This window comes from Carya illinoinensis, chromosome 4 (assembly GCF_018687715.1).
Source record: "Carya illinoinensis cultivar Pawnee chromosome 4, C.illinoinensisPawnee_v1, whole genome shotgun sequence".
In the NCBI taxonomy this organism is placed as follows: Eukaryota; Viridiplantae; Streptophyta; class Magnoliopsida; order Fagales; family Juglandaceae; genus Carya; species Carya illinoinensis.
Genome location: NC_056755.1, coordinates 1,218,816 through 1,243,101, shown reverse-complemented (window position 1 = coordinate 1,243,101; position 24,286 = coordinate 1,218,816). Strand labels below are relative to the sequence as shown.

The following is a 24,286-nucleotide window of genomic DNA, read 5'->3' as shown; positions in this document are numbered from 1 at the left end:
ATGGTGTTTGGACGACGCTCTTAATTTTGAGGTTACCAACATTTTTTAACGAATCTGATCAGCTTGATTTTCATTTAGTATGAGTCTTCCATAGGGATTTAATGAGGCTATACATTTCTTTTCTTCTCTTTTTTTAATGCAGTACAAGGACCTTCCATTCAAATCTCTTCTTTGTTCTTCTAAGTTCTAAACTAAAATGCTGTTAAAAAGAAAAAAACAAAACAGGAAGTAAGTCGTATCTGCGGAAATTGGAATCATCCAGAATCAGATTTCTGCCATAGAAAAGGGTAAAGAAAAAGAAAACGAAAACAAAAAGAGAAGAAACAGGAAAACAAAAATGGGCACTCAATATGTCAAAATCGTGAGTGAAGCAGGCCTGTCGATCTATCATTGTGCTTCTCGGAATACCCACATCCATCATGTTGGGCGCGGATGTTTGAAATCCCAAAGGAGAAACTATATATTACAACAGGAAATAAAAGAAAACCGAGAAATAAAATTTCCAGAGTACAATAGAAGGATTTTAGTAGTCAGAATAAAAATACTAATAAAGAGTTGTTGATTTCCGTCTCAGCTTGGCTTTCGGTACTAAAGCCTTATCACATTGGGTATCAATCATAATCTACATTTGTATCATTAGTGTTGCTAAAGTACATCTTAAGATGACAACAAAGCTTCGAACACAAACCTCGGTTTCACACTCTACGAGCTTCCATCCGACACCTTTTCGTCTCTACATTATTAATGCTATCACACCTATGAGATCAATTCAATCAAAACCGATTCTTATAAAACTTACTCGACGAACTTGAAAGAGTTTTGCTACGAATAAATAAAATCATATATTAATCTGCATATTAATATTAATTTCTTCATACTTAAAATTTAAATTAATATTATTTTTAATAAAATTTACTTTTTGACTAATCACATTAAATTGATACGCAGATTAGTACATAATTGTACTTGCAGCTAGATTTTTCTAACTTAAAATATATTATATTTTTTATCTGAATATTTCAAAATATTTAAAAAGATAAAAAAAAATAATGTTTGAAAACGAAAAAGTTCTTATGAATATATAAATAACATATTTTGTTAAAAAAAATATCTCATAAATTAGCTTGCAATAGAAAAGAGAAATGAATTGAAGTACTCTTTTCCAGTCTTAGGAAGGAAGAATCGTACATTTATATCACATATGTACGTGAGGTCACCATCCGCAGTAGTTGAGAGAAGGTTGGGGGCCGTAATGGGAATATTCGTACGTGTTCCTCAGCTTTATCCTAGATTCCACCGTCGCTTCTGTGGAGCAGTAATCTAATCCCCAATCCCAATTAAGCGTTACAAGTTGACCGTGTGCATATGTTTTCTTCCTCGTGACTTGTGAGATGTATAGGGTTTAACAGTTCAATAATAATTTCAGTGCATTTTTATTTGTAGCATAAAGCTTCCCCTTTTTTTAATTTTTTTAAAAAAAAAAGAAAAAAATCTAACCAGTCTACAGTACATTGATGTTTATGTTTTAATCCCAATTAATAGGGCGAAATTACATACTGGTGTAGATATTAATATATAGCGTATGACCAGAGAGAAAAACACAAGTTCTAAATGCATTGTTCCGTGCAAATTCCGTATAATCGTGCATGTCCCTGTGAGAGCTCTTCAAATATATCATATTGAGATTGATATTAAAAATTAGAAGTATAGAGAATTTTAAACAAAAAAAAAAAAACATGATTGCAGAGGAACGGCAGGCGTGGTGGCTCTTTCGGGAGGGGGGAGGGGGAGTGGAGTGTCGGGGGCCCACAGTAACTTTGCTGTTTGGGCAATAAGTAAACGCAGCAGAGAGGGTAGTGAATGTGCCTCGACACGCAGTCATGCTCGCGTGAAGAAACACCTACGGCCATTCGCTTTTTGCATGATGGTCCTCATCCCCACGCTAAATCCATCCCTTCTCCATTCGACAATGAATAATTATATAACGGTTGGTTGCCCTTCACCTTTTTCATGACCGTTTTGTTCCTTTCCCTTTCTCCTCCGGAGACAACCCGCCCGGTTTGGAGTGGAAGATAAGATGAAATAATTTTTTATAAAAAATAAAAATTAAATAAAATGAAGTGGATGCAGCCTTTATCACTTCCTTATGCACAAATTATATATATATATATATATAGAGAGAGAGAGAGAGAGAGAGAGAGAGAGAGAGAGAGAGAGAGAGAGAGATGGATATGGGTATTAGGCCAAATATATGTTTATTGGTTCTTATTTTGTTTCAATATATATATAGTCTGATTCTTATAACAAGCGATATAATAATAAAAAAAAATCAATGGACATATCAAATGAAGATTCTGATTCAATATTAATGAGGTGTTTGAACATGACTAATCAAGGACCTATGTGTATATAATCTAAGGTGCAAAGAAAACAAATGTAGGAATCAGGAAGGCCCAAAGTATAAAAAAGGGACTTAACAGAGAGATCCAACAAACCTTCCGTAATAGAAAGTTGAAAAAATAGGGATGGTTGTTGGGAGTCCTTGAGAGAATGATGGGGAAAAAAATTGATGGCACAAAGACGACGAAGATTGGTTAAGAAAAAGGTAGCGTGGATTGGAAAAGAAACCCGGCCATAAAGGGACCCCTATCTCCATTCTTGCCACAGAAACATACTGTAACGTTGCTTGCACTCACTGGGTCTGGTGTGTTTGACTTGTCACTCACCACTCTCTTAGTTTGCTCCCATTTCCTTGCTCACATCAAAACTTCCATTCCATTCCTATCCCTTAGTGGAGAACAAAATAATTAGTGTCTGAGGGTGCGTGGAATGAGCATGTGACACCACTTCTAAGTCAAGATTTTGGACTTCAAATTTGTCTTAGTTACAAGATGTGTACATCTTCTACCATCTTCAGGATCCCTTTACCCGAGAGTGGAGATCACGGTCCAGTCATACGCTTCTATTTTAATTTTTAGGAAAGATATAGTTACAAGCACAATTATGCACTAATCTGTGCACTAATATGATGTGATTGGTCAAAAAACAAATTTTATTAAAAACAGTGTTAATTTAAATTTTAAGTATGAATGAATCAGTATTGATACATAGATTAGTATGCGACTATGTTTGTATATAGCAAAACTCTAATTTCTATCATAAGAAAAAATCTAAGAAAGGATGACTATCATTTACTATATAATATCTGTGGTGCTCTGTAATTGGTTTGGGTTCTCGCATTCTTGGGAGGGAGAGGAACTGCAGTTGTGTTGAAGGTGCGTGTGAATGAAACAAGAAAAAATGTTCTTCACACGTAAACAAGTTCTATGCATAGGACAATTGATTTAGGTTTCAAATCCATAGATTTATGTTTTTTTATTTATTGAGATTGCAACCCAACATGTTATATTAGGATATATTATGATTTCAATAACTTTTCAGATGATCTCCCAAACATTATATTTCTTCATATGATTGGTATTTGTAAATTTTCAGCCATTGATTTACCAATGTGTAGCATCAAGAAAATTTCTGAAGTCTGAACTCATTTTTCACCCAATACTATTCCGGAGAGTTCAATCCGCAGTAACGGATTTAACTTCATGTAATTAGCATTATAAATAGTAGTTCCACTTCCTATTAAGCCAGGTTCTTAAAGTTCATTTAGCAATGAAGGCTCTGGCTACCTAATCTCTAGGTGGTTTTACTTTTTAATCTCTCAACCATCGACTTCTTTAACGTTATTAGACCAGAGGCTAATATACCGAATTTTTTGTCGTTTATTATGAACACTTGAAAGTAAATGAAGCTTTTGTCCCGTAATTTAGATAGCTATAAAGGATAATTAAGAGGAGTCCATGTGATCAATGAACAATTACAATAATCACACATTTGAAAAATTTTATTTGTTGGTGACTCTTAGTGGCCTAAGTTAATAGGAGAAGATAACAAAAAGGGCCCCATTATATCATTACATGTCATGCTCTATCATTCGATGTTGGCTACAGATAGATGCTTTAACATGAAGATATAGGTAGAGGTTGCCACTTATTGTGGGAGTAGAGGAAGTAATGAGAATGAAAAAGGGCAAACAAATGATTTGGGTCTTCTATAGAAAAGGGATGAAAAGCTTAGTGAAACCGAATGTGGGTAGGGGAGTTGGGAAATTGTTTCACTTGGTTTTAAAAGAAAGGGGATCCAAAACCCACTCTCCATGGGATCTTCCACTTTCGTGGTGACATATTAAGCAAATCATGTCCAGCTGAGTGGTTGCAAAATAGTTTCTACCTCTCCTTAATTTTAAAGTTCGACACAAAATCTAAACAAAGGATTCGATCTTGAAAAATCTGACTTAACATAAACATGATGTTTGATGGAAGAATTAAGCGTGACATTTGGCTTGGCGATATTAGGGGGTCAATTATGACGAATGCTGGTGTTTATTCTGCCAATGTTGTTTTACCCGTTTACCCTAGTATTTTTTCTTTTCTTTTCTTTTCTTTTCTTTCTCTCTATATATATATATATTTTATTAATCTTAAAACAGGGAGCAGTGTAAAAGTCCATTTTACACCCTCCAATCAAAAATTGATACAGAAGTGTTGTCATATCCTCAAATTTAATTGGGTTCCTAAATTCCAACATGATATGTCTCGTTTAATTCATTACCCTAAACTATTTTATGGGTCAATTAATCTCGTACAACTAAATAATTGCAAAAAATAACAATTTCATGCACTTTAAGTCTTGTGAAAGAAAGGCTCAAAAGGATTATTTAAAAAGTACCTTTTGGGTTCAAGCTAGCTTCTCTATCAGAAAGAGATATATATAGCATCTGCATTGTACAATATGGGTCTTAGTAATAGCATTGCTGCTGATTCGAACAACTCCTTTTGACTAACAATCGGTTTAAATTTATTTTTTTATTATTATTTTTTAATAAATTAAAGGGTTAAAGCTGCTTTCGTCTTAAATTATTATGTTTTACATCTTGTATCTCAAACTATCAAAATTGACACACTGCATACTCAAACTACTAGGAAATAACAAATAGCACATTCCATCTAGGCATGTGACAAATAAGTGACATGACACAAATCCAACAAAGAGTTCTATATAACAATTGGCAATAGTTGGTGACAGTTAATTTTAATAATTTAAAGGGATTACAAGCATATTTCATCCTAAATTAGAATAAAGGTAAAATAAGAAAGACCCTAAAACAAAGAGTAAAAAATGGCCCAAGTCTGTCCTGGTTCAGGTGAAACTACAAGTTCTCGTTTCTCACTTATTATTTGTTGGGTTTTTTTTTTTTCTCCGTGTTTTTTCCCATTGAAGTGTGCTCGTGGACTCGGTCGTTTCCGCGTCTTGAAGCAAAAGACTAGCTAGTGCGAAATCCATCAAAGAATCCAACCTACTAAGCAAACCTCAAAAATTACAATCATTTTGTTTTAGAACATGGAAGTTCACTTTATTTTATATATCTCGTTTTGTTGGATACTTGTCTAAGACCCTAGTCTACATCCTAATCATAAGTATCATACATATTTTCCCCCACTTTCTTTCTTTTCTACTCCTCTTTATGAAGCTTTCAAACCACATAATTAACGTTGTTGGTCATTTCTGATGACATTGGAGGACAACTCATACACCCGTGGGTGTCCTCTTAATCATCACCTCTGTTCCTTTTCACTCGTCAGCTTTTATCTTAGTAGGTCGGATTTGTAAGCTTACTTAACCCCCCCAAAAATGAAGAAAAAGAAAAAGTTTTTGTACTTTTACTTATTTCTCACGTATTAAGAGTTGGGCTTGAGCCTTACGTCTTGTACGTGCAGAATTCATCAAGATTGATGTTGTTTTATCCCCAAGAAGTTGTATTTTGTATCTTAAATGGTTATAGTTGTTTCAATTTGAGCCCCAAGTTCCAAAATGAACAGCTGACAGCCTGACACTAATTTATCAACTTTTGACACTAGCAGTCTCCCGATGGTTAAAATCACAAAAAACTGGATACGTATCGTAATCTTAACGATTATAACTTAAATGTTAAATATGGTAAATTATTATGCCAATTGCAAAAGTAGAGGCAATTCCAATGGTATAAAGTGTAGTTTGCCATTTATTCTTTACAAACAAAACTAAAAAATATTTATTGTTATTCTGAAATGTTATTTTATTTTTTGTAAGCAGCTATGGCAGTAGTTATTGGAGCAATTTTAATGAGACAACATGCATGATAGGGTAAGAATGCTACTTCATCTATAATTAGTCTCAAATTCAAAAGCGAGTAAATGAAGCGACAATTTCATTTTGGTTATGTGGAGGACAGTAGCACGCGAATTTTAGGTGATGTTGATTATTTTTAATCTGAACCTGCAGTATTTCTAATCAGACCTCAAGATTTTATGTTAAATTGTTAACTTTTCGTCTATTTACTTTAGTTTGCTGTTTTTTTTAAAAGAAATTTAGCCTTATGTTAATCCCGCTAAAATGTCTTCGGGTCTTAGGTAAGTCTATTATTTGCGATGGGGGGGTTCGTGATGGGTTGGGGCCTGACCTCTAAACCGGGGTGATATTTGGGTAAACATTTTCCAGCTCTAAAGTGACTCGTTGCCATCCCAATATACAACTAATTTGTTCGGATCTCTCCAGTTTGTTCAAATTTGCAGAGAGAAAACGAGGAAAAAAGAGTCAGGACGTGAGACACTAGTGATCTAGAGACAGTTAACTAAGACTGAGGACCATATTTTTACTTAATCTTACAAGATTCTACTAGGACCACAGCCAAGATGGTGCTACTTCTGAGACACCAAAAATAAAAGGGAAAAGAACAATAGTTTTTTAGGAGCACTATCAAAATACAGAATGCTGGTGAGTTGATTTTTTTTTTTTTTTATAAGTAGCAAGATGATTTGTCATCCAAGTAAAAATCACTCAGATTAGATTTGAAGTGAGTAAGGGTGAAACAAATATACACATATGAAGGTCACATAAATGAGCAGAATTATATAATGGTATTAATACAAGGGGGCTAAAGTTACTCACCATTCAATCATTCATACCGGGGGCTGTTGATACTTCTCCATCCGTCCATTTCCAACCATACAACAATCTGATGAGAGAATATGATTAACATGGGCCAAATGCCATAAAAACAAGTCCTACAAGAGCTATTAAGAGAAAATGATATGGTTTTTATGGCCATCAACTAGTACCATCACAATCTTTATATTGGTCAGAACTTTAGAATAGAACACGTGCACTCGCAGGGAATATAGAATGGTTAAAACTAAATTTTTCAAAGCCTTTGGAAACTCAAACATGATGGGGCCAACAAAGTGAACAGCCAACTAAACAGCCAATTATGTACTTGGATTTCATGTAATTGACTAGCTTAAGACCAATAACTAACTCTATACACCTCTACGAAGCAGACTTGCACCTGATGAAGGGATGTAGGAGATTTCAGAACTATCCAGTGAAGGCTAAGCTCAGTTCAATCAAGTAGATTTCCAAACTGGGAAAGAAAACATTGAAATAATCTTCGTAGGGTAGTCTACAGAATTTTGTTTGCCACACACCAAAAATCAAGATAAAAGAAAAAAAAAATGTAAAACCATCAGGGAAAAGGAGGGTGGGTGTTATAACTAAACAATTCTACCACAAATTTTAACGCATTTTGTACATGAGTTTCCCCGTAACATGTCACAACCATAAAGATAAAAAGGGGAAGGTCTGGTAAAGCAGCATGTTGATTCATCCGCTAAACTGTATTCCAAAGTACCATACTTAAAAACTGAACTCTAAGAACTAAAAAATTGTCCATTATTGAAATGTATAAGGGCCTACCAGAAATCAATGCAAGCCAAAAATACAGATGCAATTGACATTTAGAAATTTGTGTAAATGGAAAGTTGAAAATAGATAAATAGATGGACTTAGTGAGTATAACAAACCAATTAATATAACCAACTTCAGGGCCTCTGAAAGGCAATTTCCCAACTTCCTGCTTCCATCTGAATATTGTCCAGTCAATATATAAATAAATATTTATGAACAGCTCATGAATATGAAAAATACACCATCCATAGAGATAGATCAAAGCAGCTCCTGAATCAAATTAGAGAAAGTAATAAACATTTCGACCAAGAAAATAACCCATGATTAGGATGAAAGGTATAAACCTGAACTGGACCTTGCAAAGGTAGCATATGAACTTTCTTCCAATGGAAGAAAGACCATCCTCACCACTAAGCTTCCTGTAACGTGATAAAAATTAATGGTTTAAGTGTGCTAATAAAGTCAAAACAGGAAAAATGTTAAAACTAAACACCTTTAGTGAATAACACAGTTCAGATCAAAATCAAGTCCATCCATGTCAAGAAATACTCCTGTTGTGATCATAAGGATACGATCATAGAGAGGATATGATCTGACTGTTGCTTCACAGATGAGGATAGGATTATAGATGAAGATACTCCTGCTATAATCACAAGGATATGATCGTAGATGAGGACTCAGAGCAGATCTGATTGTTGCATACGATCATAGATGAGGAAACCAAACAAAAACACCCCAAAAGATTTCCCACAGAAAATTGGAAGACTGCTGCCACATTGCTGAGGCCAAAACTGAGAGTTACATAAAGATCTGATTCGTTCTGTTTTTATTGGGATGCGATAGCTGAAGAGTAACCTAAAGGTGATTCAAAATGGTGTTTACTGGCTTCAAAATGGTGCATAAAACCTAAATTTTCTGCTGCTTTTTAAGTGCTCTGATTCCAAAATAAAACCATTAAGGCAGATCTCTCTCTCTCTCAAAAAAAAAAAAAAAATGGAATGGTTTTTGAACATCACATGAAGAAAGCCCCAAGCACGTGACCAGACAAATGGAGCCTGATGAGTTCAACAATCTGCTCCAACAAAACACGTAGTTGGCATCTACATTACAATCTAAAGCTCATACCATTTTTCATGTAACTAGAAACTAGAATGGATCTCATGACACACGAAGTAATTACAAGCTTTTAATAACTGAAATGAGAAAAAATAATTCAGAAAGAAAAAGAAAACTAATAGATAGCAGCTCTTGTTACCGCGTAGTCCTCCTCTGTTAGATGCCTCACGATCAATGAATTGAATACAAATGAAATTCCCCTTGACAAGAACTACGTAGAAAATCCAAAATAGAAATGGAAAAGAGCAGAAAAAAATAACAAAAACGATGCAGGATAAACTAAAACCAACATAAATCAAATTTCAAAGAACAGGAGACTCCGTTTGCTTACTGAGAAATGTAATGAAAAGAAGATTGAAAATAAAATGTTAAATACTAAGTATGCCGCTACTCTAAACACGATAAAACATATATTCCACTTGATGAAGGGACACAAGTGATAAGACGCCGATTCTTACATTTTTTTTTCAGCAACCAAACAGAACAAATTCGATTTCAGCGAGCAAGGATCCACACTTCAAAAGGGAAATAAAGACTAAACTCCATCAGTTGACGAATGGAGCTGAGTTTCCTCATAAATATATAACGAAAACAACTAGAGACAAATTACATTTAAAAATTTTCGTGCCTTTTCCACTGCATTCTAAGCAACCAAACGGGGGATAAAGAAAGTAGAGCTAATCAGGGAAATGCACAATTCAGAAGTATTTCATCATAAGATATGGAGAACTAACCGAGTGTATTTGAAAGTGCGAGAAAAATCGGTACGGTCATGCCTCTGTCCCTTTTGGGACAGAACCGAGAGGAGGAGGCCTTCCACATCTCAAAATGAACCAATTTGGTTAGTTTTAATCCGACTACAAAATAAACGAGTCGAATCGGATGAACGAAGCGAATAAAATAGGAACAAGTAGACGATGAGCTATAGATCGGATCAAATAGGACCCAACTTCGCGGCATTGGAAACAAAACCGAGGTTTTTTTCTTGAATAATCTTTTTAGAATAATGATTATCGTCATCTATTTTATTATTATTTTCTAATCATCTCGTAATATAGTCTTAAATGATTAAAATTTATTTATTATATTTTATTTACAGACATCATTGAAGACTTAATTGAATTAAAAGATAAGATAAGATCAATTTAAATAAAAGTTAAAAAATAAATAAATATTATTTTTTAATATTATCATTATTTTAAAATTTAAAAAAATCATAAAAAATTAAATTATTTATTATATTATATATGAGAATTTTAAAAAATTATAATGATGAGATCAACTGAGATTAAACACTTTTTAAATCCAAACAATCCATTAATACCTCATCAAGAAATGTTAAAAAGATTATAAAACAAATAATAAATAGATTTTTCCATAATTTTAGAGCATCTAATTTTACCTCCAACAACCCCTCCGAAAATGGAAAATGATTTTTATGCAACATTATTTCTCTTCTTAAATTTATCTGAAGCCCAACGTCAAAAAAAATAAAAAATCGTAAGGTTCGGTCCAACAAACAAAGGTATATCTACACTAATTTAGTAATAATGTGTGAATGAAGAGCATTGGAGAACCTAAGGACACACTAACTTGCAGTATTTGATGGAACGAACCTCATTATAGAAAGATGCTAAAAAACTATACACATCATTCCTAACGAGCTTGATATATACCAAACTCCTATATATTTATAGTGGTAGAATCCAATCCACATCGTGTGAAAAGTGCCCGACTCATTGCTAATCCTCAATCGTCTGGGCGAGCAACCAAGAAAGGTAGTCAGATCCCTCTTCGGATTGACTCGGTGGAGTAACCCTCTTCCGAATCAGCATTTCTACCATTGGGTACCTCCTCTTTCGCCCACCCTTAGGCCTGGATTGATATCTCTCGTCTGATTCTTCAAAGTCCCCCTGAACCAGAAACAGTAACAATCCCAACCATAAATGTTATTTTCAAACCATGTCGCAAAAGGATGTTTATCTAGATGAAAGTACAAGATGCTTACAAGTGTATAAACATGGTTCCCTGTCTTTTCATGATTATCTCTAACATGCTTATGTGCGAACCTCATGCCACAACCAGAAAAGCTACAGGCAAAAGGTTTAAGTTCAAGGTGGACGGCCTTCATGTGCTGACGGAGATTTGATTTCTGCAAATATAAAAATACACAAGAAAAAAAATCAATAAAAAGCCATATAATTCTTCGTATCTATTGATTCAAAAGCTAGAAAATAAACTTATAATGGAAAATCTCAATGGTGTAGCAGCTTACATTTGAAAAAGTTTGAAGACAACCCTTGTAATTGCATTTGATTCTCTCCAATGAACCTGCGGATTTATGTGTTCGCTGGTGTCGCTTAAAGTTCTTTCTCAGCTGCCTGGTGCCACATATCTCACAAGTAATATGTTGGTGGCAGGACTGGATGTGGGCCTTAAGGCATTTACCGTTTGCAAAATAATTCATACAACCAGGCTCGGAGCAGAATGCCTCCACCGAGTCTAGTTTAACTGCAGCAGTAAATGCATACATCAGAGATTGCCATCATTTGAACGAATATCTAAAATCAAGAAAGACTAATTATTTTCTCATTTACAGAAAATAATCCACACTGCCATACAAAAAGCAATGGGGAAATATCCAGACTAATTGTTTCCTCATTTAAAAAAGATAATCCACACTGCCATACAAAAAGCAATGGGGAAATATCCAGACACATTTAAAGGAGTTGGAATCTGGAAAGCAGGGCAACTTGCCATGGGAGTCCTCATGCTTTTGCAGCTTTGACGCAAATCTGAAAACCTTTCCGCAACCTATTTCCTGGCAGATATACTGCTTCTGGCATTCAGCATGAGGGGAAGAGCAATCCTCGCGATGGAATTCTTTCATGTGCCTTTTCATGTTGCCTTGGAATGAAAATTCAAGGCTGCATCTCTCGATTGGACACTTAAATAGTTTACCTTGGTGCTGAAGAAGATGACGAGTCAAGTGGTCCTTTCTTCTGTAACTGGAATGGCAATCATCAACTGGACAAGTATACGGCCTCTGCACCCAAATCAGAAGTACCATACATTTGTTAAGAGCTCGAGGATAACTGACCAATATATCTAGATGTACATGAACAAGAAGCCTTCAAACCTCAACTTGAAAACACCGTGTGAATGAGGCTCGCTTGAAGGAGCTTCTCAGGAGGTCTCCCACCTGATACTAGTCCACTCAAGTCAGAAGATGAAGCCTCACGCATTTTGGAGTTCTTTGTATGGGATCCAATGCTTCACACTTTAACATATAAGTAACTATTCCTGCAAAATAATGCATCTTTAATTGACATGGAAACTAAATATATACCATTAACAAGGTGCAGACGGCCACAGATGAAATTGATAGTTAAGAAAGAAAGCAGTAGCATCTCAGCAGTGTCTTCAGACGTTCCACCCCACCACTCATAAAACCCATATTTTGACACTTGAGGTTATTTCTGCCTACTAATTAGTGAAATATTCAAATGAATTGAGTTCTCTACCCAAAAAAGAAAAAGAAGAAAAGAGAAATTGTGGCCTACAATTGAGATCAAATTGGAACAAAATCCATCACGTGTTAGATTCTTAGAAAGGAGCACCATCATCAAAGTAACAAATAAAATTCTTTCATCCTATCAGGTTTCGTTTTTTGCTTTTGAGAAACATTTGGACAAGTTCGTACTCTCTTAAGGTCATCCAACTCATGGAAAACATCATTACACACACACACTGTCACACACAAATCATGCCGATTAAATATTTTATCCATTAAATTAATACGATATACATGAAGAGCTCCAGCAAAGAATACCAAACAATCAATTACAAAAATGGTTATTCCGCCAGCAAGAGATTCCTGAATCACTTAAGCTCATATAACCAAGCAAACAAAACCCAACACAGAATAAATTCGGGCAAGCAAATCTAAAGCGAGAACAGGTTAATTGAACCACAACGAGAAAAATAGCATTAAAAAAAGGAAAATATTCCAACAATACCTCAAGTGAATGACTTTGCATGTGTTGCTTCAGATACGCGGGTTTACTGAAAGCTGCCCCACATTCTGAGCAAGCATTAGATTTATTTCCCTTTATTTTCTCTTCCCCATCAACTTCAATTTCTCCCATCTCTTCCTGAACCACAGGAGAACAAAAACTAAGTACGAAACGAAAAACATAAATAAGCACGTATTAGCGAGAGAGTGATAGAGGGAAGACCTTGTGATGAGCGAGGATGTGAGAGGTAATAAGGGACTTCTTGGACCTGCAGATGCCGCAAAAATCACAGAAATAACGCCTAATGTCTCTGAATATCGGCTTTTCCATCTCTCCAATCTCCTCCATCTCTCTTTCTATCTACCACTCCAATCAAGTGAGAAAGGAGAAGCGCGGCAGCTCTGCAGATAGATAATTTTATCGAGCGAAGCAAGGGGAAGAACCCTAGTGCTTTAGCTCGATTGAGCTCCTCTCGGGTTTTGTTTAGTTATTCGGCTTTCGAGTCTCTAAACTTAGATGGGGAAGTATCTCTGGGCCCAAGCTAACACCATTATATCTCGACCCATCAGCAAAAGAAGGATCTGGCCCATTTTAAAAAAAAAAAAGGTAAATTAATAAAGCAATGACAACTAAGAGCATTGTCGTTACCAAGTCTAAAATTTAGTTAGGATGTTGTGTTTTAGTCATAATATAGACTTCTACCTAAATTAGTCCATATTAGACTAGCTATCTCCAAGTTTAAAAAATAATATAATATTATTTGTTTTAATAATATTTGATAATTTTTTTCTTTTAATATTTTACAAAGACATTACATGTAGAAAGTTGGTATTCATTTCAAACTTCCTTTGAACTCTTTGGAGGGTCAATTTACTAGCATACAAGCTGTAGGAAATTCATGGAACCTCACCCTCTAGCTTGGTACTGATACAACAAAACATTGAATTCCATTAAATTGAACCCAAAGCAACTATATACCATGAAAAATTATCCAGAAATAAACAAACAAAATACATTGAATTTTATATATTCCATTGTTCACTTGTGGAAACATATACTTATGGAGAATGAACCCAAATCAATCCAATAATTACCAAAACAGTCCACAAATTACCAATATAGTCCATTAATATACACAATGAGGGCTTAAATTTAAGTGGTGCAAAAATTGAGCAAATGCCCTAACTATTACATATTATCTAAGCACAACACCATAAAAGTGATTGCTAGATAAGCTAAGATGTATACAACTGCAAGATCTTCCAGTAAACTGATACAATCCTTCAACCCAAACAGGTTTGAGATGTTCTATAAGCCCTTTGCTAGGCATTGTTCAATTCTCCCTCACACAACTCTTTTACATCTCTAAGGGCCACCAAAAATTCCATGATATATATATATATATGAGAATAGATTAAATCAAAGGATACAGAGGATCCATAGAAAAAGAATAATTAATGTACGATGCATAAGTCCATTTGGCATTATATACTTTCTTGCAGTATATTATATATGATAAAACCTGGTATTTGCTTATTTCGAGATCTGCTAAAACTTCATTCGTTACTTCTACCAAAAACCGACCTATTATATTAACTCAAATATTCAGCTCCACTAAATTACATTAATAATAACAATACGGGCAATTCAAGTATAAAACAAGTACAACAAGAAAATAAGAGTTCATATGGCTTTAGATAAAATGGCAAGAAAATATTCATGTAGCCAGCCGAAATAGTCAAATACATTAATTTATATGTTCACCATTTCCTTATGGACCACATTTTAAGTTTCAAGAAATATCACTCATGAAGAAACTAAGCTTGTAAATACAGAAACACTCATATTAGGCACACATGAAGAGATACAACAATTCAGTTCAAGCTATCCATAGATAATGTGTGATTGATGTTTTACACAAACTTTTGAACCTTGTATAAAGAATGCAAAACAATTACATAAGAATGGAAAGACCAAACCATAATTTATGTGCAGAGTTGATTTAAGGAAATGAAAGTGTTCAGGACAGTTTATAGAACCATTGGACTAATCCAAACTAGTTTATAGGTAGAACCATTGGACATCTCCCTTATATTTTATACATACAAATCAAAATATATATATATATATATTCATGTGCTTTCTCTGCTGGTACGAACTTGGTGGACTGTGAGGTTGTGGGTTTGAAACTCATTGGGTACATGTGTTGCTAATCTATAAAAATAGGAAATACTTTGATTTCATATTCTCTTATAGCTTCTAATAATTTTAAGTTGACAAAAAATGGCAGTAGCAGGTGAATGTAAATTATGTAATCGTATCACCAAAACAATGATATGTAATGAAAGGTGGAAATTTGGCAGATGCTGCAACAGAGATGGAATCTGAGTCTGGCAAGAAACTACCTGTGCTACAAATGGCTACAAAGCTTGCTGTATCATTCCAATATTTAAATAAGTAAACACAATACAAGTTGAATCAGTTACTAGCAGAGTAAAATGCAAAATCAGCTTCCACTTGAATGGTTGAATTGAATCTATGGTATTCATAATTGAAATCAAGCAATTACACTCATATCTTGTTGTTGTTTTTATTAAGAATGAACCAAAATCATTTATGTTATTTTTTTGTGCTTTCAGGGTTCATTTACTCGCTTAACCCAACAAGCATTCTTATTCTTCCAATTTCTAATTCCTGCTCTTTAATTTTAAAAATATACATGACACAACTCTTAAATAAACAATAAAAGCAATAAGAGCAAGCATGCTGGAACCTTCAAAATATTATGGTGTCTCTTAGTCCGTGCCAAGGACACTTCAAATTTTCAAAATATACAATAAGAGCAAGCATGAGGCTGGAACCTTTAGAATATTATTGATATGTTCCTAAAGGTTCTCAAAAACATGCTGAGCCACATTTTAAGAGATTTCTCAGAAGCTAGAAGAGATTTCTGAGACTCATTTCTCAGAAGAGGATATAAAATTAAAATCTGTTTGGAGAAGGGGGATGCATAACGATGGCTTCAACAGAGAAGAGTGAGGAAGGGAGACTTACCTTGCTGAGCAAGGGGACGACGACAACCGCTGGAGAGATTTGGAGTTGTTGGTTGAAGGACGGCGATGGGTTGAAGAAGACCCAGGCTTCGGGAGAGAAAGAAAAGAAAGAGAGGAAAGCGATCCGCAACGAAAAACTGAGAGAAATGACAGGGGCAGGTAGTAAAAAATAAATAAAAAATTATTTGATCTTTATACAGAGTCTCGCTAAACATGGAGAGGTCTTTAGATTTACTGTATCACTTATGTCAAACTTCCTATTTATAGCGAGGCCGTTGCTGAGCAATTTCTGTAGAATTGTAGTCATTTTGAACTTACATTTGGCAATGGCAAGGCCATTGCCAATGCTCCAAGGCCTCATTTGTTTCTTTAAATTTAAATTATCTCATTATTATAATTTTTTAAATTTTTATATAAAATATAATAAATAATTCAACTTTTTCAAAATCTTAAAATAAAATTAATATTAAAAAATTATATTATAATAATATTTTATTCTATTTTCAATAAAATATTTTATCTCATTTTATCTAAACTGTGTAACCAAGCGAGCTCTAAAATTCCGAACATATAAAAACCTAGGATTTGAAACTTGTTTTAAACTGTATATTTATCTTTCTTTTAGCAAGTTCCGTGACCTTAATTCTTTGGTTTTGAGTTTTATTATGTTAGTTTTTTTCTAGATCAGTAAGAAAAATGTTGAAATTATACATGCATTTTATAAATTAACTTAATTTAATATGATATATCAGGTTATAAATTTATTTATTTATTTATTTTTTATGGTAATACTTTCAAAAAGTAACACTTATCGTTTGCATTTAAAAATCTATTGCCCGCGGGCCGCTGTGCAATTCAAAATTGTTTCTATTCATTTTGGTGTTGTTTAGATATAAAAAGCATTTTATTTCGTATTATTCTTATATTTTTTAAAAAATTTTATATAAAATATAATAAATAATTTAATATTTTTAAATTTTAAAAAAATAATATAATTTTAATAATATTTTATTTAATTTTTATATAAAATCATTTCTACGTACAAACAGCACCTACATCTTCCTTTTTAAGGCTGAGCAACCGGGTACAGGACCGGGTGTAACAGCCCGCTAGAAATTCAATTGTGAAATTTCTATTAACTTTAGGAACCTCGTGAAAACCTCATAAGTTTTCACGAATCCATTAATCGTATAGGTTTTTGTTAAACTATATAGTTAGTGTTATTATTTACTATGGTATCATAAGTGTATTTTTGATTATTGGAGATAGTTAGAAGTGTCAAAATGTATTATGGTTTGTGCCATTAGACTCGGAGGATTATTTAAAGTCTTATGGCGCAATAACATTTTTTCATATTTTCGGACAAAACGTCTGTTCAAAACTGTAGATATTATTGGATAAAAAGAAATATCTTGAGGTAAATTTTGTGAATATTATTGGGTAAAAATATTTTGAGTTGATAGATATTATTAGATAAAAATATCTTAAGTTGATGTTTTTTTTAGATATTATTGGATAGAATATTATAAGATAATCATTTATAGATTTTTTTTGGGTAGGAGAAAACTACACTCAACTCTCAAGTCCAGCCTCATCTCTTCCATATCTTATCCACAAATATCTCCAGCCATCCCTCCCCACGAAATTACTTCATTTATGCTTTCCATTGAAAGAATACCAAACACTCTCTCTCGGACAGCTTTTAGGAGTTCTTTTGCACACCTATTTCGAAGCTTTTGTAAGTGTTTTATCATAAAGTCTCCTTCATATAAGTTGTTCCTCTTTGAGTCTAGTTTCCGTAGATATATTTTTCGTATCATTATATGGTCATTTGGTCGGTCAAAAGTATTTTTAACCATAGAAAGGTCATTCTGGGCGTGAATCTGGAGAGTATGTTATAGTTTGGAGTTTTTGACCAAGCTAATGGATAGATATTGGTCCGAAATTTTTATGGAGTATTGTTAACATGTATATATGACTATTGGTTGAGGATTTTTGCATGATTAAAGGTTTTGATGAAAGATTTTCTTAGATTTAGAAACTTAGAAACTGGAAGAGGAAAAACAGTTTCTGTTTTGAGAAAGTTTAACTCTTTGGTGGTCTAAACCTATTCTAATGACTTTGATAATTTTATTGGAGGATCCTAAACATCTTATATACATGTTATATTATTATTTTGAAGATATTTGATGTTAGTTTTAAAGATATGAAATTTTATGCAAAGAGATATTCAGATAAGCCAAAGTGTGGATATTCTTGGCTAAATTTATGTTTTGGTTAATTTCTAACCATGTGATCTTGAATTAGAAGCTTGTATATGTTTTAGGACATCTTTTTAAACCATGTAATGGTTTGGTTTGAAGATCATATATTTATAAGTCATAGATCAAGAGATTTATCAAAACTAGTTGAGGAAAAAGTTTCTGTTTTTGGACTAAGTGTAAAACCAAAAACTCCAAATATTATTTTGTGATTTTGGTGACTTTAGTTTGATGATTTAAAAGCATGGTTGATGTTAGGATGATATTATGAATATGTTAGAAGTAAGATTTGATTTTTGAAATTCTTGGAGATGTTTTGATTTAAGGTCAAAACTTGTGATTCAAGTGCTTGGATCTTTTTACAAAAAAGTTTGGTGTTGATTATTAGCTTTTTCTAAATGGATGTTTTAAGTATGGTTTTGAACTTAGGATTGGAAGATGTTTGTTGCAAAATTTTGGTTTAAGCATGAGTTTTGAAGTTGGAAGGAATTGCAACAAAAATAAAGGGAAATGACCTGTGGATGTTTCGACCATAGTGTGTTCTTCATAGTTGTGTTTTAGTTTAAATTTTTCTGAGTTGATATTTAAGTTTAGGACAAGATTTACATGAGGAATGTAAATTTTGGAAACTTTTGGAGTTAGTATGCAAAATCCTTAAGTTATGGGTAAAACGGTCATTTTCCCACATGTAGAGAGTAAAATGAAAATTTTACTCTTTAAGTTAGTATTTTCCATATTTCAAATTATTAGTGATTTAGTTCTAACTTTTAGAATCACTAATTACAGTTCCTCGTGATCGCACTTGAAGTTTTATAAGAAACGCGGAGATCGAGGTAAGTTAGCTTTTAACTTACTAGCAGTCTACTGTGTATGTGTGCTAAGTAAAAGAACTATAGTGTATGTATGTGTGTTATCATATATGTCATGCCACGCCAAGTTATCACGTAATTGTTTATTATACAGAATTTATTCTGTCATCAATTTTTATCTGTTACATAATATATTCTGTTATGTATTACTGTACATTACAAGTACGTCATGCTAAGTATGTCATCTATTACATGTATGTCAAGTCATGTAATATTCACTGTTGCAAGTATGTCATGTTAAATATGTTGTCTATTATATGTTATGTCATGTTACGAAATGTTTCTATCTCAAGTTGGTCATGTATTTCAAGTTATGTTCAAGTCACGTTTCATCTTGAGTACATTATGTTTGTGTAGAATACATGGGGCCACAACAACTGTGGAGTATGTATTTTACTACAATTGTGATGCGTAGAATACATGGAGCCACAACAACTGTGGAGTATGTATTTTACTACAATTGTGATGCGTAGAATACATGGGGCCACAACAACTGTGGAGTATGTATTTACACGTAGAATACATGGGGCCACAACAACTGTGGAGTGTGTATTTTTCATGTTAAGTCAAGTTTGTGTAGAATACATGGGGCCACAACAACTGTGGAGTATGTATTTACACGTAGAATACATGGGGCCACAACAACTGTGGAGTATGTATTTTTCATGTTAAGTCAAGTTTATGTAGAATACATGGGGCCACAACAACTATGGAGTATGTATTTAACTGCATAGTGATGTGTAGAATACATGGGGCCACAACAACTGTGGAGTATGTATTTTTAATGTTAAGTCAAGTTTGTGTAGAATACATGGGGCCACAACAACTGTGGAGTATGTATTTACACGTAGAATACATGGGGCCACAACAACTGTGGAGTATGTATTTTTCATGTTAATTCAAGTTTCAAAGCAAGTTCATGCTAAGTCAAGTTCAGTTCATGATTCAATTTAAGCTATGTCAATTATGTTATGTTGTACGCTAAGTTATGCTTTAATTACTTATGAATTTGATTATGCATTTATGCTTTTACTGTCATACATGCATCATTAGTCTGTATGGAAGTTTTTTGTTGACTTGCTGAGATTTGTAATCAAATCTCACTGTGGTAGTCCCAACTACCATTCCCCCCGAATGGTAGATCTTGTTACAGGACCTGAAGGAGGATCAGGAGCTGACCAACTAGACACAGTCGACTGAACGACGGTGCGTCGTTAATGTTAATATAGTAGTTAAATTACTACTTGTACGATGGAGTTGCATCTCCAGTACTATTGGATCATAACTATTTTGGAATAGTGCTGTGATCTTAGTTATTCAATGGATCTTTATGTATGAAGTATGTTTCAAGTATTGAGATATTTTCAGTTTGGTGCATAGTATTGCTAAAGAAAAAAATTATCCGCTGCGAATATTGCATAATGTTAGATGCATGTTAGGATTATTGCATCTTATATGTCATGAACGGGGGCAGGTAACCTTGTGTTGCATGTCTCGACGCTTCAAATGTTCGTCCGATCCCAAACGGAATTTGGGGGCATCACACCGGGTATCCGGGTATACTCGGCCCGGAACCCAGATTCCAATATCCTTATACAATAATACACTTCTTTTTCCCAATAAACTAGAATGAAAAATAAAGAACAAATATGCACTACATCAATAAACTCATACAGCATTTAAATATCCCAAAAGGCCGAAACTTTAAAATTATTGATAGAAAACCCAAAAAAAATAAACCCATGAAACGGAATGAATCAAATAGAGCTAAAAGATAGCGGCACACAATAAATAAATAACATACTAGAATCAATCCATCAAGATATTGAAATAGCCTCATGTTCCTATATTTGGGCCATTTTCCAGAAGATTTTGAGATACGGACTAAGGAGTTAATTCAAATGTGGATGGCTAAAGGTCTTGTACTTCAAACTGGAAGTAACAAGGAAACATTGGAGGATGTTGGAGAACAATATTTGAAGGAGCTAGTTGAAAGGTGTATGGTACAAGTAGGAAAAAAGAGTTCAGTTGCAAGAATCAAAACTTGTCGTCTCTATGATTTTATGTGAGACTTTTGTGTGGTAAAAGCTACATTGGAAAAAATTATACACATCATCAATGTTAATCATGAGTCCAATAAAGCAACAGAAGCTCCCATTGGTGAAGTTCGAAGAGTTGCTATCAGTGGTGGATCAAGTGATCCCATGAGTTTTGGATTTATATTTTTATCGATATCTCAAAAATATTTTCATCTAAGGTCTCTTCTAACATTCTCTGTGCCTCTGAAATTTTGGGAAGAGAAATCTATGCTAAGGAACTTCAAATATCTTAGAGTCTTGAAAATTACTACTGATGATCCACATTCCACAGAACCTCAGTTCAATACAAATGCAGTTAAAATAAATTATACTAGAGCATCTAACTAGTACGTAGACACTAGACATGAATAAAATAAGAGCAAAATTTGTACAAATCACACCCAAAATCAGAAACCCTAAACAAATTACACCTAAATCAGAAACTCTAAACAAATCACACCCAAATTAGAAACTCAAAACAAATCACACCTAAAATTAAAAACCACACCAAACAAATCACACCCACTAAACAAACCACACCATAAACTAAAGAACCGAAATGGAAGAAGAGTTTATCAAAAACTAACCTGATTTGTAGTGTTTTTGAAGATGACCAGATGAAAGCGACGACGGGATGACGGCGATGACAGGATGAGTGGGTGACGGCGACGACGGGATGATGCTAGAGTTTCGAGAAGATTCGTTGAGAGAGAGAGAGTCAGATTGGGGGGGAATTGGGATGCCTGAGGGGATATAATCCAGTGCCAAAATAACGTCATTTTGGTACTGAATTTGGGTTAAAAAAATCCAATATCCAACTCAAGTGTTTTCCAAGCCGATACCCATAATCGAATTTCGGTCCGGGCCGGATTTTTTCCACCCCGGTCTCCTAGCCTTATTCATTTAATCCTTTTTATTATCTCTATAAATGAATAAAATAAAGTCTCCAGTAACACGTACCATAATCAGAGAGAGAGAGAAGGCAACTCACCATGTGACGTAAAAGTAGAGCTACCGACCAAATCCAGTCCTATCTGTAACAACTAATCATTAAACGGCTTGTCTTCCTCACCAACCAGGTCAAATCCCTCCCCTCACTTCCCCATCCTCCCTAACTCCTGATCCTTCCCTCCTCGTCGAATTTGAAGAACCCCCGAGTCTATTAATTGCCTCCCCCTAGCCATTACTCTTCTTTTTTATTTAAGAAACTTGAAACACATAACTGTACAATAACTTTCCATATCTACCCCATCCAATCCAAACCCCCCTCCTCTTTAATTCCCAGACTTCGGAAAAGGATGGGACGCTCACCTTGCTGTGAAAAAGCGCAGATGAACAAAGGCGCCTGGACCAAAGAGGAAGACCACCGCCTCATCAACCACATCCGCCTCCACGGCGAAGGCTGTTGGCGCTCCCTTCCCAAAGCCGCTGGTACTCGATCGTGCACCATGATCATTTTCATCTATCAATTGAATTAAAAATTGTTCTCTCATAAATTTTGTTTCTTTGCTCATTTTGTGTATGTACAAATTGTGTAGGATTGTTAAGGTGTGGCAAGAGTTGCAGATTGAGGTGGATAAACTATCTCCGCCCGGACCTCAAGCGTGGTAATTTCACTGCAGAAGAAGATGAGCTCATCATCAAGCTCCATAGCATGCTCGGAAACAAGTAATCCCCCACATTTCTTTCTTATTCGGCCATACAACTAGAAATATGAATTATCCGAGTTTCCATTTTTTAACTTCTGGGGTTGAATAGTCTTTTCAGATTTGTTTTCCAGAGCCTGTTTAATTGATTGCTGAGAACGAAAACGTGGGAAAAGACAAGAAATTTTGCAGTTCTTTATGTTAATTGTTTAATTATAATATAAATTCTTGCAGATGGTCTTTGATTGCGGGAAGATTACCGGGAAGAACTGACAACGAGATCAAGAACTACTGGAACACTCACATCAAGCGCAAACTCATCAGCCGTGGCATCGACCCTCAAACTCACAGCCCTATCAACGAAATCTCCGCCACCGCTAGGGCTCCATCCCACCCAAATTTCAGGAATTCCTCTCCACCATCGTTACCGGTGACCAAAATCAGTCTCATGAATCAGAGTAGCAATAAGGACATCAGTAACGGTTTCAGTACCGCCACGACGTTGAAACCGAAGACCGAGTCTATCGAAGATGCCAACTGCAGCAGTAGCGGCACAACAACCGAGGAAGAACCACCACGACTACAACAACGACAAAAACCAGAGTCGCAAGAAGTAGCGTTCGAGAGCAAACTCAATTTGGATCTTTCTGTAGGGCTTGGGCCGTTTCAGGCGGAGTCGACTCCGGTGGTGTTTGCGAACACGGACGAGTCAAAGCTACAAAAAGCTCCTTACCAGTTGTTTGGGACGGTGCAGTCAGCCATGGCAGCAAAAGCGGTGTGTTTGTGTTGCCATTTAGGGTTTCAGAGCAGTGAGTTGTGTAAGAATTGCCAGAACTCTAATGGGTTCTATAGATATCACATATCTTTGGATTTGTAGTAATTTTTATTTATTAATTTTACTTGCTTAATTTTTTTTACCCGCGAATGTAATCAAAGTCACTGTAAGGTATATAATTTCTCTATAATTATATACGTTAATCAAGTTTAGAGGAATATAAACATATATAATTTATACTTATAGTTATGAGTTTGTAAGTGATGTGTATTTATTTTAAAATAAAGTGAATAAATTTAAAATTTATATATAAAAAATTAATTTTTTAATAATAAATCAGTTTTTTTTTTAAACGACTGTATAGTATTTATATTTATAAAAGTGTATTAATATTATTTTTGTTCTATATATCCGTGCTGTAAAATTCATATTGTAACTTATATATTATGGCACTAACATGAGTACGTAGTACTAGACCGATTGCAGTATTCAGCGAGTTGTATAAACTTTGTTATCGCCGATTGATGACGATCGAGATTTGGCATAGAGACCAGAGACGAACGTACGAGCTAGACTCGTGCTTATATTAATATAATTAGTGACTAATATTAATGCCTGTGCGTGAGCAAGATG

General features: G+C 34.4%; 3 protein-coding genes across 26 annotated transcripts; 1 reads left to right on the top strand and 2 right to left on the bottom strand.

The window, feature by feature from the left end:
* Positions 1–31: 31 nt before the first annotated feature.
* Positions 32–9,966, bottom strand: LOC122307212. 24 transcript variants are annotated; one of them, XR_006241653.1, is made up of 7 exons: positions 9,690–9,964; positions 9,095–9,166; positions 8,184–8,258; positions 7,956–8,015; positions 7,045–7,111; positions 4,786–4,834; positions 32–756 (listed from the first exon to the last, which is right to left on the bottom strand). XR_006241653.1 is itself a non-coding variant. In XM_043119937.1 (6 exons), exons 1-5 carry the CDS (start codon positions 9,913–9,915, stop codon positions 7,056–7,058), a joined length of 489 nt encoding a protein of 162 aa, XP_042975871.1. In that variant the 5' UTR covers positions 9,916–9,965; the 3' UTR covers positions 2,336–2,787; positions 7,045–7,055. The 24 variants fall into 24 exon arrangements, 6 of the variants coding, with proteins under 6 accessions (XP_042975871.1, XP_042975869.1, XP_042975870.1 ...); XR_006241659.1 differs by lacking the exons at positions 32–756; positions 9,095–9,166 and adding exons at positions 2,336–2,787; positions 9,414–9,470 and having other exon boundaries at positions 7,956–8,109; positions 9,690–9,966; XR_006241661.1 differs by lacking the exons at positions 32–756; positions 9,095–9,166 and adding exons at positions 2,336–2,787; positions 9,414–9,470 and having other exon boundaries at positions 7,956–8,109; positions 8,195–8,258; positions 9,690–9,966.
* Positions 9,967–10,388: 422 nt separating this feature from the next.
* On the bottom strand, positions 10,389–13,463 carry LOC122308454 (transcription factor IIIA-like). Its single transcript, XM_043121784.1, has 6 exons — positions 13,194–13,463; positions 12,975–13,109; positions 11,713–12,001; positions 11,231–11,466; positions 10,964–11,107; positions 10,389–10,868 (listed from the first exon to the last, which is right to left on the bottom strand). The coding sequence occupies exons 1-6, from the start codon at positions 13,317–13,319 to the stop codon at positions 10,698–10,700; spliced, it is 1,101 nt and encodes a 366-aa protein (XP_042977718.1). The 5' UTR covers positions 13,320–13,463; the 3' UTR covers positions 10,389–10,697.
* Positions 13,464–22,236: 8,773 nt separating this feature from the next.
* LOC122307186 (transcription factor MYB8-like) lies at positions 22,237–23,795 on the top strand. Its single transcript, XM_043119877.1, has 3 exons — positions 22,237–22,663; positions 22,771–22,900; positions 23,113–23,795. The coding sequence occupies exons 1-3, from the start codon at positions 22,531–22,533 to the stop codon at positions 23,753–23,755; spliced, it is 906 nt and encodes a 301-aa protein (XP_042975811.1). The 5' UTR covers positions 22,237–22,530; the 3' UTR covers positions 23,756–23,795.
* The last annotated feature ends 491 nt before the right edge of the window (positions 23,796–24,286 follow it).

Bases quoted from the DNA above. Each gene is read 5' to 3' on its own strand.
- LOC122307212 (XM_043119933.1), bottom strand. From the start codon at position 9,915: ATGCCGCGAAGTTGGGTCCTATTTGATCCGATCTATAGCTCATCGTCT. The intron at 8,259-9,094 runs GTAACAAGAGCT...ATCACGTTACAG, and splicing joins TAACAGAGGAGGACTACGCG to GAAGCTTAGTGGTGAGGATG. The intron at 8,110-8,183 runs GTTTATACCTTT...AATTTGATTCAG, and splicing joins CTTTGCAAGGTCCAGTTCAG to GAGCTGCTTTGATCTATCTC.
- LOC122308454 (XM_043121784.1), bottom strand. From the start codon at position 13,319: ATGGAGGAGATTGGAGAGATGGAAAAGCCGATATTCAGAGACATTAGG. The intron at 12,002-12,974 runs GTATTGTTGGAA...ATTTGGGTGCAG, and splicing joins TGCAAAGTCATTCACTTGAG to AGGCCGTATACTTGTCCAGT. The intron at 11,467-11,712 runs GCAAGTTGCCCT...TTACTGCTGCAG, and splicing joins AAAGCATGAGGACTCCCATG to TTAAACTAGACTCGGTGGAG.
- LOC122307186 (XM_043119877.1), top strand. From the start codon at position 22,531: ATGGGACGCTCACCTTGCTGTGAAAAAGCGCAGATGAACAAAGGCGCC. The intron at 22,664-22,770 runs GTACTCGATCGT...CAAATTGTGTAG, and splicing joins CTCCCTTCCCAAAGCCGCTG to GATTGTTAAGGTGTGGCAAG. The intron at 22,901-23,112 runs GTAATCCCCCAC...AAATTCTTGCAG, and splicing joins CATAGCATGCTCGGAAACAA to ATGGTCTTTGATTGCGGGAA.